The sequence below is a fragment of the Pseudophryne corroboree genome, chromosome 8 (genome assembly GCF_028390025.1).
Source record: "Pseudophryne corroboree isolate aPseCor3 chromosome 8, aPseCor3.hap2, whole genome shotgun sequence".
NCBI lineage: Eukaryota > Metazoa > Chordata > Amphibia > Anura > Myobatrachidae > Pseudophryne > Pseudophryne corroboree.
The window spans coordinates 268,042,041-268,055,045 of record NC_086451.1 but is presented as its reverse complement, the minus strand read 5'-3'; the positions used below and the strand labels follow the sequence as shown (position 1 = coordinate 268,055,045).

The 13,005-nt window shown below is 44.8% G+C and overlaps 1 protein-coding gene across 4 annotated transcripts in view; it reads right to left on the bottom strand.

Moving 5' to 3' along the window:
- The window catches only part of TMEM255A (transmembrane protein 255A), a 123,023-nt gene that overhangs the window by 28,833 nt on the left and 81,185 nt on the right, over positions 1-13,005 (bottom strand). For 3 of the 4 annotated variants that reach the window (XM_063937234.1, XM_063937232.1, XM_063937231.1), the window contains exons 3-4: positions 9,746-9,808; positions 2,347-2,436 (exon numbers count right to left, since the gene is read on the bottom strand). In XM_063937234.1, the coding sequence (XP_063793304.1) occupies positions 2,347-2,436; positions 9,746-9,808 (153 nt within the window). The remainder of the gene's footprint in view (positions 1-2,346; positions 2,437-9,745; positions 9,809-13,005) is intronic. The other variant, XM_063937233.1, reaches the window with a different exon arrangement.

Genomic DNA, 13,005 nt, shown 5'->3' with positions numbered 1-13,005 from the left:
TACTTAAAATTGTAGTTGGTTTAAAGTCACATTTTAGTCTTTATTTCTTGCTTTGTTATAGTCAATATTTAGTAAGTAAATCTCAGTTTTTATTTTTGTCTAAATTTTAGTCAGTGTTTTAGTCAGAACTTGCAGTTTAATGATACTGTAATGGATTCTGCTGAAGAAGACTTCTCTAAAATTTCCTTGAGAAGTTAGCATACCTTAAATGGACCAAACTTAGCTATGTGTTTAGTAATCAAGGCTCAGTAGGCTGAGAATGTGTTACATACTGAGTCTGACTTACCATAGTACTCCAATATATCACATACAAATTGAACAGAAACACCGAATGAATGCCTTAAGTTTGTTACAAGAAAGAATGCAATACGCGATCCTATTTCCTTCACTGCAGGTCATATGTATTTTCTACAAATATCTAGAACACATAAATGTTCTTTAAAAAAATTAACACACTACTTCCAGTTTTAATTTTTATGAGGAAGTCAAATTTAGTTTTAGTCTTAGTTGTTTTATTTTCTTTGTTTTAATTAAGATTTAGTCAGTGGATCTCAGTTTTCATTTTAGTCTAATTTTAGTCCTGAAATAAACTGTAGTAGATAATACTTTTGGTCAAAATTTTTGTCTACAAAAACCACTGACTCAGGGTAAGGTTTTTTCTTTTCTCTTTCATTTTATAAGGTTTTCTGCTCCCTAGATTAAAGACTCCAGCTCCCGGGCTGGTTATTGCTATTTATTGAGGTTGGCATCCTACTGGTTTCCCCATAATAATATTAATCAGCCTAGGCAGAATAGCAAAAAGATTTGGTTGCAGGACTTGTACAGTCATTCTTCAAGTTTACTTATATTATCTATTTTGTATATGGGTGTAAACATGTCTGTGGGCTAACCATGTCTTTGCAAACACGTGTGACCAATTCTCTGAAATTCTGTTACTAGATAGGTTCAGGTATGGTTACAGGTAAATTTTTAGTTTGCTGGGGGGATACCAGGGGGTGAATAAGCACCCCCCCCCCCCCCCTCTCTGTCTGCTGTTTATCTGTAACCCCTCCCCCTTTCTAGCACCTGATATATAATTATCTCCAGGAATGATAGAGCAACTGCCTCTGTTTGTCTGCATGTGTGAGAAATGCATTGAATGGGAACAGCATTTGGAAGGCATGCTGTTCCTTGTAGTGCTAATGGGAGATCCTGGGGGTGGCTCCCGGGTAAGTTAGGTCTCTGTCTGGATGTGTTTCAGTATGAGCATTTATCATGAGGCCTTACTGTAGACAAATCACATGGCCCTATGTGGGCACTGCTATTATGTAGTGTTAGGACTGCCTATATCGGAGAGGCCTTGGCGCGGCTCAGCAGCTAAACATGTCTTTGCAAACACATGTGACCAATTCTGTGAAATTCTGTTACCAGACAGGTTCAGGTATGGTCACAGGTAATTTTTTAGTGTGCTAGGGAGATACCAGGAGGGGGGAAGTTTTAAACATGTCTTTGCAAACACATGTGACCAATTCTGTGAATTTCTGTTACCAGACAGGTTCAGGTATGGTCACAGGTAATTTTTTAGTGTGCTAGGGGGATACCAGGAGGGGGGAAGTACCCCCACCCCCCTCTCTGTCTGCTGTTTGTCTGTGACCACTCCCACTTTCTAGCACCTGATATATAATTATCTCCAGGAATAATAGAGCAACTGCCACTGTTTGTCTGCATGTATTGTAATTATGCAAGGGACACCTCTTCCAATAAGAGTTGTCCCTTGCGAAGAGGACGTCCATGTTTATGATGCAGGAATCCTACTGTGTATGCATGACCATCAGCCTCTGCATGTACAAGCCACGGAGGGATCAGAGAGGGATCATCTGAATCTCTCTCATGGGAATTCTACGGTAAGAATCGCATAGGCTTCTATAGGAAATGCCATCCGTAGATGGAACTGCCTATTGGTAACAAGCTCTGGAAAATGTAGCTTTCCGAATCTTGGTGCATATCGGCACATCACAGCCCCATGGCATTCTTTGGGGACTGCTGTAACAGTGGTCATAGGGGATATCTTCGATTTCTGCTGTGAAAAACTTTTATGCATATGAGGATTGAGGAAAACCTCCAAAAATGGCAATTATTTGGAGGGTCGACCACATTTATGAGGTTTGTGCTTCAAGGCATAATTCTGACTGTGTCGTCACCTGACTTAGCTTTTGTTTCTTTCTTTTAATGTATGGTTTTAAGAAATACAACTTTAAATAAACACTTACTTCACTTGGAACATGGCAGATGCACCAAAGTATCTATCTTGGTCACAGTGATATGTTGGAGCACAGTTGCTTAAAAGTGCTTACTTTAAATACTTACTAGATGTCTGGCAGCAAAAACACCATCCACTATTGCACAACAAAAAGCTGCAATCACTCCAAAGCTGATAAAAACTATAGATGCAACAAGCTGTAACCAGAATAAAAAGTACATATTAATTTCTAACTATTATTGGCATATAAAATTATCCATTGTTAGCAGCCAAAAAACAATAGCTATATAACGAGGAGACCACCATGCATGGTAAGCCAGCATGCATGTGCCAGATGGATATGGCATACCTCCCAACTGTCCCGATTTTCGCAGGACAGTCCCGTTTTTTGTGGACTGTCCTGCTGTCCCACCCGCTGGCTGCAGTGTCCCGCGGTGGGGGAGTCAGTTGGGAGGCTCATGCACTCGCTGCCCTGCTTAGCAGAGCAGCGGTAAATAGACGCTGTGCACATGTGCACAGCGTCTACTCACTGGAGTCAGAGGGAGAGGGGGCATGCCAGCGGCTCACAGAGCGCTGGGCATGGCCCCTCAGTGATGAAAATGGGGCATGGCTCGCGATCGCAGGTCCTCTGCAAAGCCACGCCTCCTTTTCTTAGGTCACGCCCCTTTTTCGCTGCGCGTGTCCCTCTTTCAATAAATGAAAAGTTGGGAGGTATGATATGATTACCCATCTTCTATTTCCTAAACCAAAATGTGGGGCAGTGGTCAGCAGCACAACTGTGTAGCATGACCTACGTTGTTTCAGTTTTCCAATTCAGAATACTGATAGGTACAGTATATAATAACAGTAACAGTACTTACCAAATATATAGGGGCAGATGTACTGTGCCCTGGAGAGTAACATGGTAGTTAGGAGCTGATTGGTTGGCACTTTATGTCTCTCCACTTTATCACTCTTCAAGGCTTAGTACATCTCCCACATAAATATAGCATTTACCAGCATTTTCCACATGCACCATACGTTGAGTAGATCTTCTGAACAAGACTTATTTTTGACACATGCTGACTGGAAGTACATAGTTTCATGTTCAGGAGCAAGTGTACCTATAACACAGTACTGGCAAACACCAATAACTGAAGCAGAGCTAACGTAACATTAGACCACTTTCTATTTCTGTTTAGTGTGGTCTAATGCAGCCGGTATTTTAATCGAGGGAAGAGAATGTGAAGATGATAAGGATATTCTTCAGCTCATTAGGCAATGTAGGTAAGCTGAGCACATCATACAATTGTACTAATGGTTCATTATATGTCTCCGCTGTACAAAAGCTATGGTTATTTTGGGGGTTTAGTTTAGTCAGTGTCCAAGGTTTTAACAATACTCTCATGGTCTTATGACATGTACTGTATATGAATTATTAAAGTTGTGTGACATTAAAATGTTAGGAAATAACAAGAATATCAAAAAGGACATGATGTTCGCAGCATGCAAATTCATACCCCCTGATGACAGTCTGATGATGTCGTTGTGGGGGTCGATGCAGTACCTTTTATACATATATTGTATATTGCAAGGCTGCCAAAAAAAAGCCATTTTCCCTGGGATTTGGCATAACTGGAGCAGACTGTGAATAGGGCTTATTTGTAATTATTTTAGTGGCTTGTCTTATCTAGATAATTCACTTGCCACTGAACTGAATAATGTCTCAACATTTTACAGTGAACACAGTGAATGCAACCTTATCTCAAATTTCAAAAGCCCTTCCCTATACAGGATATGACATCACAGCTTGTGAGAACCTCCTTAGTAGGTACAGTAACATGAGCTGTTTTTTTGCATATAGATAAGCAATCCTTCACCAGATAATAGTCAATCTATTTTATATTGTGTAGCACTAGAATCTGTGGAAGCCTGCACACCTGGTGCCACAGACACCTGTGTTTTATTCATGGGTGGGTAGCATCATTGTTAACAGCACTGGCGCCAACATGATAGGTGTGGATACACATAATTTATCAGCTGAGTCAAACAGGAATGTTCATGTCAATTCTCTTGTTATATAATGGGGGAAATGTAATAGGGTTCAGGGTTGCCGAGGTCCATGTATTACCTGGTTTTGCCTTGTAAATGATTGCCGCTTTAAAAATACATGGAAACTCGGACCCTGTTACATTTACCCCAATATCTCAGTTTAGTACCTCAGCTGTTTCTTAGAGCTCATTTGGGTAAGCTTCCCTAAGGCTGGTGTCACACTAGTTTTTACTACAAGGAACAAATTATATGTATATCATTACACTACATAATCACTGTATTCATAACCTCTAGTATGACAGTGGACTCAGAGGAAGGTATATTGGAGTGAGTTAGAGGTATGATAAGGGGCCCAGATACCACTCCAGATCAGAAAGTCAGTAGCTAAGGATCAGATAATAGCTCTTCCTTTACATTGGTACTACTTTCTAATATAGAATGAGAACCTCACAAATCCCACTCCCATTCTTGGCCTTGATCTATATATAGTGATGTAATATTGAGTAACCAAAGTGCCTATAGTGGTGAACAAGCAGTGATAGCTCCCCTAGGAAGAAGGGCCCTGGCGAAAAGTGTGATATTCTGACATGGATATCCTATTAACTTGGATTTATGGGGATATTTGTGGCTATATAAGTACCATCACCTATATACTGGAGACAACCTGGGTGAGACACCTAAACTTTCCCTAAAAGGAACCCTCACTTCTCACTAGCTGGCACAGTGCAGCTGAAAGGGTTAACAGCTTCCTCTTTGTCAGGTTGCTAGGCGACGCCAGCAACCAAAGGACAGCAACTTGTGGAGCACTAGGACCCAGGTGCAGACCTGCAAAGCATGAGGAATCGAAGCCACTGATTGGGTGGTGCAGAACGGGAAGAGCAGAAGGCAGAGTTACTTTCCAGTGTGTGCTCTGAGGTAATAGCGCAGAGAGTGATGCTGCGCTGAGGTGATGCTGAGTAGAGACAGGGAGCTGAGAGCCGCCAGCCGCAGCCCTGACTAGCCGGGATCCGATCGCCGCAACAGGGGCAGAGCCACACAGAGAAAGGGGACCCTGAGCCGTAAGCCAGAAGGTGGGAGTGGAGGTCCGTAGTGAGTGATTGACCACACATTGCCGAGCCCAGTAGTGCGGGCTAATCAGATCCCGTTATTAGCCGACATATTAGGATCTTACCAAACCCCGTTAATACTTCACTCTACTGAGGGACTGAGATAGTGACAAACCCATAAGGGGACAGCAAGAGGGATCCAGCTCCATATTACAGCGACTTTTACCTCAGGAATCTATTTGAGTATTTACTTCTCCCCAAGAATAAGACATAGTGAACCCTGAGAGCATTATAGTTACAGAAACAGGGGAACAAATATTCACATCCAAAGACACAAGCTGGGGTCTGAGAGACTGCGGTGAGGGATTATTAAGGGCTACTGATGCATACACTATTCCCGCTTAACCAAGTGTTTCTGCCATTGACTGCTGCTTTCAATCACCACCCCTTACTATCCTTTTGCATGTAAACTGTTTATCAAGTAATTACTTCGCATCCTCTCTGGTTTAATCGCCATTTCATCTCTGCTGGCAGGCCAACCTCTGCTTTTACAATCAAACTGTATGACTTATTAATACTTCTTGCTTGCTGTTCGCTATGCAGCACTTACTCCTTGATAGCAGAGTATTAGTACTAGAAGTGAGCCGGAGGGTTGCACAGACTGTCACCCGGTAGATATTAGGAACAATTCTAAGGAACATTCTTGTAGCTTTACAGTCAACAGTAGGTCTCTTATACAGTGCCTTATCAATGTAATTGTATTGTAATCCTTTCTGCTGTTTCATGTTATGTATATTCTGTCAGCCATCAGTTATACGATGCTTAATTGTTTTGTGAAGGGTAACTTGTACTCCTATTGAAACTTTAACCAAGGTTTAATTTATAGCGGTGACTAGTTCATTCCTGAATAATAAATCTTTGTGTCACCGTCCTAACATGTGGTGACTTATGTGTTGGGTCCTCACGGGGTTGGGGTTCCTTGTCCCTCTGCCTAGGGTTCCAGCAGCGAGATCCAGTTGAAGAGGTGATCCCTGGCGAAGAACCCAGCTACATCCACCGACACCTGCACTTATAACAACACTTCACCGTACTTACCTGTTACATAAGGAAGCCCTTATGGTGCCCACACAAGGTGCAATTATCGCGTGCGATTTGATCTTTTTAGTTCAAATCGCATCGCGCCTAGCTCAAATCGCACAGTGTTTATTTTCCCTTGCGATGCGATGTGCGCTCCCGCATAGTCAATATCACAAGGCAAAATACTATGTGCAGTCAGGTATTTTTGTACTACATCACAAACATTATGGGGTATATGCAATTGCGGTCGAATTCCCGAAAATGTCGAAAAACGGGACATTTTCGCCAAAAAAAAAAAATCGACAATGCAATTCAGTACTTTTCGTCAAAAAAATGGCCATTCCAAATTCGGCTTTTTGAAATTCGACATTTGTCAAATTCGACATTTCTGCAATGGTACAAATGCGGCATTTCGACAAAAGTATATTCAATTGAAGATTGTAAATTCGACAACAGTGCTTTTAGACAGTAAATTCGTCATTTTCAATCCGCCACACTTTGCTGGCGGAATCTAATAAAAAAATTTAAAAACATGTTTTTTTGTGTGTTTTTTTTATTGGTAATAGCATATCTATTTATATTAGAAGGGATTAGGTACTTGGTTTGTCTATTTAGGAGGCACAAGTATTATTTATATATTTTTAAAAATATATATATTTTTTTTTTAATGGAATGGGGTAAAAATCAGAAAAGAAAATGCGTGGGGTCCCCCCTCCTAAGCATAACCAGCCTCGGGCTCTTTGAGCCGGTCCTGGTTGCCAAAATACGGGGGGGGAAATGACAGGGGATCCCCCGTATTTTAACAACCAGCACCGGGCTCTGCGCCTGGTCTTGGTGCAAAAAATACGGGGGACAAAATGAGTAGGGGTCCCCCGTATTTTTTGTACCAGCACCGGGCTCCACTAGCTGGACAGATAATGCCACAGCCGGGGGACACTTTTATACCGCTCCCTGCGGCCGTGGCATTAAATACCCAACTAGTCACCCCTGGCCGGAGTACCCTGGAGGAGTGGGGACCCCTTCAATCAAGGGGTCCCCCCCCAGCCACCCAAGGGCCAGGGGTGAAGCCCGAGGCTGTCCCCCCCATCCATGGGCTGCGGATGGGGGGCTGATAGCCTTGTTGAAAATGTAAGAATATTGTTTTTTTGCAGAAGAACTACAAGTCCCAGCAAGCCTCCCCCGCAAGCCGGTACTTGGAGAACCACAAGTACCAGCATGCGGGGGGAAACGGGCCCGCTGGTACCTGTAGTTCTACTGCAAAAAAAATACCCAAATAAAAACAGGACACAGACACCGTGAAAGTATAACTTTATTACATACATGCCGACACACATACTTACCTATGTTGACACGCCGACTCTGGCCACGTCTCCAATGTCGACGTCCGGGGTACCTGAAAATAAAATTATACTCACCTGATCCAGTGTCCGGTTCTTTTATTGTAATCCACGTACTTGGCAAAACAAAAAAACGCATTTACCCGAACCAGACAGACTGAAAGGGGTCCCATGTTTACACATTGGACCCCTTTCCCCGAATGCAGAGACCCCCCGTGACTCCTGTCACAGAAGGTCCCTTCAGCCAATCAGAAAGCGCCACTTCGTGGCACTCTCCTGATTGGCTTTGCGCGTCTGAGCTGGCAGACAGCGCATCGCACAGCTCCCTCCATTAGTTTCAATGGTGGGAACTTTGCGGTCAGCGGTGGGGTTACCCGCGGTCAGCCGCTGACCGCGGGTAACATCACCGCTGGCCGCAAAGTTCCCACCATTGAAGATAATGGAGGGGGCTGTGCGATGCGTGTCTGACAGCTCCGACGCGCATACAGCCAATCAGGAGAGTGCCACGACGTGGCGCTTCCTGATTGGCTGAAGGGACCTTCTGTGACAGGAGTCATGGGGGGGTCTCTGCATTCGGGGAAAGGGGTCCCATGTGTAAACATGGGACCCCTTTCAGTCCGTCTGGTTCGGGTAAATGCGTTTTTTTGTTTTGCCAAGTACGTGGATTACAATAAAAGAATCGGACACTGGATCAGGAGAGTATAATTTTATTTTCAGGTACCCCGGATTCGTCGACATTGGAGACGTGGCAGTCAGCGTGTCAACATAGGTAAGTATGTATGTGTCGGCATGTGTGAAATAAAGTTGTATTTTCACGGTGTGCGTGTCCTGTTTTTATTTGGGTATTTTTTTGCAGAAGAACTACAGGTACCAGTGGGCCCGATTTTCCCCCACATGCTGGTACTTGTGGTTCTCCAAGTACCAGCTTGCGGTGGAGGCTTGCTGGGACTTGTAGTTCTTCTGCAACAAACAATATTCTTTCGTTTTTACACATGGCTATCAGCCCCCCATCCGCAGCCCTTGGATGGGGGGGACAGCCTCGGGCTTCACCCCTGGCACTTGGGTGGCTGGGGGGGGGGACCCCTTGATTGAAGGGGTCCCCACTCCCCCAGGGTACCCCGGCCAGGGGTGACTAGTTGGATATTTAATGCCACGGCCGCAGGGCGCTGTATAAAAGTGACCACCGGCTGTGGCATTATCTGTCCAGCTAGTGGAGCCCGGTGCTGGTACAAAAAATACGGGGGACCCCTACTCTTTTTGTCCCCCGTATTTTTTGCACCAGGACCAGGCACAGAGCCCGGAGCTGGTTGTTAAAATACGGGGGATCCCCTGTCATTTTTTTCCCGTATTTTGGCAACCAGGACCGGCTCAAAGAGCCCGAGGCTGGTTATGCTTAGGAGGGGGGACCCCACGCAATTTTTTTCGGGTTTTTTACCGTTTTTTAAAAAATCTTATCAAAATCCGTCAAATCGGCCGTTTTTCGACAGCGGGACTGTCGAATTCGTTTTTTGTTGAATATGTCGAATTCCGGCACCCACATGCCGGAATTCGACGGTCGAATTGTGTCGAATTTAAAAACGGGCGAAAAAGTGCCGCAATTCGCCCGGAATTGCATATACCCCTATATATTGTAGTGTAATCAAAATCGAGTGTAGTTCAAATCGCATACCACTTAGTCCAAATCGCATAGCACACATGGGGGGGAGATTCAAATGTTTGAAAAGTCAGTTGGGAGTCTGTTTTTTCCTATCTAATAGGAAAAAACAGACACCCAACCGACTTTTCAAACATTTGAATTCCACCCATGGTATAGGCTCAAATCGCACCTAGCACAGATCTCACCGTGTGTGGGCACTATTAAGCTTGGATTAAACAATAAAAGCATTGATTATGATGTTTATTTGTATTATAAGAAAAAAAACTATTCTGATCATTTTCAGAATATATATTCACTTTGCCACTGAAGTTAGATATTTACACTGTAAACTATGTTACTTTGAGTTTATTCAACTTACCATCTGTCTTTTGTTCTCTATTAAATTGGATCCTATTATTCCAAGTATGGACCCAAACCCGAGCTGAAGGAAACAAAGACAATGCTGTTACTCAAGGCCATCTCAACGTATAGGCACACTGGGCAGCTGCCAAGGGTCCCACAATTCTAGGGGCCTTCGAGCAGTGGCTGGAGGTGGTCACACAATCAGAGCGGCGAGGCAGCTTTCTCTTCCTGTCTCCCAGCCCGCAGCCAGACAGTAAATGGCTGTCAGCATGCTGACTGGTGAATGACTAGCGCTATCTACCAATCAGAGTGCTGACAGACATTCACTGTATGGAAGCATGTGGAGAGATGGAGCAAGACTGCAGGAGGGGCATGTTATGATTTTGTTTCTAAATTGGTTCCCATGAATGGTTGGGTAGGGGCCCCATTGTATTGCTTTGACCAGGGCCTACAATGCTGTTAGAATGACCCTGCTGATACTTACATATGCACACTTTAGATTATCTCAGATAACAGTAGTGCCATCATCTGCACGTACTGTAGATAATACCTCTGTGTCTGGGGGGGTACCTTATGACAGGCAGGTGTGGGACAGACCAAGATACTCCCCTATATACTGGGGGACTATATACTGTATGAAAACAGAGCTTTTCCAAAGGGTAACAGATGGTATTATGTTAAAGTTTTTTTCTGATGTGTTTTTTTTCTATTTCAACACTTTATTCATATTTTAATGAGTTGGTTTTGTCAAGCTATTATACAAGGCAAATCAGGACAAAAGAACCCTTCCCATTTACACACCCACTGAGAAGTTGCTTTCCTCGGGTGTTTTTCTGGAAAGCTCTCTTGTGACAGCACTCTCAGGCAGCAAGTTCTGCCTAAAATTCTACTTTCTGCTGCGGGGTACACTGGGCTCCACAAGGAATAGACATAGGGGTGTAGAGTAGGATCTTGATCCGAGGCACCAACAGGCTGAAAAGCTTTGACTGTTCCCAGAATGCATAGCGCCGCCTCCTCTATAACCCCGCCTCCCTGCACAGGAGCTCAGTTTTGTAGTTGGTGCCGCAGATAGCAGGCACATAACAGAGGGGCTGCGCTGGGCAGCCCTAAGAAGAGCTTTTTAGAAGAAAAGTGAAGACTTCAAGGGCAGCAGCAGTGTGTATATGTCTTTTGACATTCACTGCTGCAGCTCCATATCTCCCCAGCGGCGCTGTACAATCCCAAGCCCTGGTTGCCGGGTAACTACAGCAGGAGGCTCCGATTTTCTTCCATGGTCAGGCACACACGACAGGGGGCTCTCCGGTATCTCGTGGCCGCGCTTCGGGAAGGGGGTGAGTGGGTCCCACTTGTGGGACCCGTACTTTATCGCGATCCGGCAAGGTCAGTGGGAGGCGGGCCGCGCGCGCTGGCGGTGGACACTGTGGCAGTACAGGCGATCCCACTACATCACCAGGGCATGGGTGCAGGTCAGGTTTTCTCTTAAAGCCATTTTATAAGTAGCCCACAGTACCTGGTGGTTTTGCCAACAGGGGGATAAGGCTTAGACCTGGAGCCCCTCCCACAGCCTCGGGGCGCCATTTCCCGCAAATGTTCCCGCCCTTGAGCTGCATATCTGTCTTTTCCTCACTCCCTGTCAGTGTCTGGGCACCATTTCTATCAGCTACACTGTTCATGGGACTGCTTGGGCAAATCCTCCTGTGTAAGGGCGCCTGGTTGTCAGCGCTGTGACTTTACATGACACTTAAGTATTCTACCTGCCTATTAGACAGTGTTAGTTAAGAAAGAGTGCATTTAGTCAGCGTTTTCTAGTACAATTACCCTGTGATATACATCCAGTTCTTAGTGTGCAGTGTTATATCTATTGACTACATAGCTATATCAGCTGGTCCAGTGCAGTATTATTGTTGGTAATAACCTCTGCATTGTATAACTGTGACTATATGTGTGTGCATTAGCTTGCTGAGTGGTTTCCATTTCGTGTCTCTCACTCAACTTGCTATCCCTATATTCTATAACCTGAGGGGGTTTGGTGCGTCAGGTCTTATAATAATATAGGATATTCACAAGATATACTCTAATACGTATTTTTCTCTGTGATTTTAGTCACCGTATCTGTGTCCCTGCTTGTGCTGACCACACTGCGCAGGGGTTTAGGTAAGAGGTATTGTGCTCCTGCCAATTGTACTGTGTTACCTGATACTGCAAGTTATATCATGTCTGCTTCTGATGGTAACGGTTCTGGGGCGGAACACACTGCTGGTGTTGCTGAAGCCACAGATCCATATGAGGAGAATATAGCAGCTGTGGGTTCTGGTTCTGGGGGCTCCTTGCCCCCCAGTGGAACTGTGGCAACGGAGGTCCATAATGACCCACCGTGGGCTGCTTTTTCCACGCTTCTGCATATGCTAGTTAATAAATTAACACCCCCTATGGGACCCCCTATGCCGGTACAACCGTATGTGGTCCCTGCAGCTAATCCGCCATGGGCAGACAATTTATCTGCTCAGTTGAAGAAGTTGAACCAGTCCCTGACTTCTAAAAAGTCTGACCCTCGCTCGTCTAAGCCCAAGGGGTCCTCTAAGCGAGCTCTTATCTCCTCACAATCCACTGCTATCACTGACACCTCGTCTGATGAAGATGGCACTTACACTGACCCAACAGATTCTGACTCAGATACTGCTGATGGGGAGGGTGGTTCACGTGTGGATGTTCCGGATCTTTTGGAGGCTATTAAGTTGATTTTACAGATTACGGATGATCCCGAGCCATCCGTTCCTCCTAAGAAACCAGAGAGGTTCAAGCATCAGAAGGTGGTTAAACAAGTTTTACCTCACTCTGACCACCTAGTGGATATACATCAGGAACCCTGGGAAAACCCGGGTAAGAAGTTTGTGCCTCAAAAGAAGATGCTGGCTCGCCATCCCCTCACGACAGAACTGTCTAAAAATTGGGAAACACCTCCTTCAGTAGACTCGCATGTGGCTAGGATGGTGGTTTCCTCAGCTCTACCTGTCACTACCGTCACGTCTCTGAAAGAGCCTATGGATAAATATGTGGAGGGGTGTCTAAAAGTGATTTACACCCTCATGGGTGCTGCACAAAGGCCCACTATTGCAGCAACATGGGCTGCAGAGGCTACTGAAGCATGGGCCTTGGAGTTAGAAGCTGAAATCTCTTCTGACCATGCTAGACAATGCTTGTCATATATTGTCACAGCTTCTCGCTATATTAAAGAGGCGGCTTCTGATGCCGGTATCCTAGCAGCCAAGGCCTCTA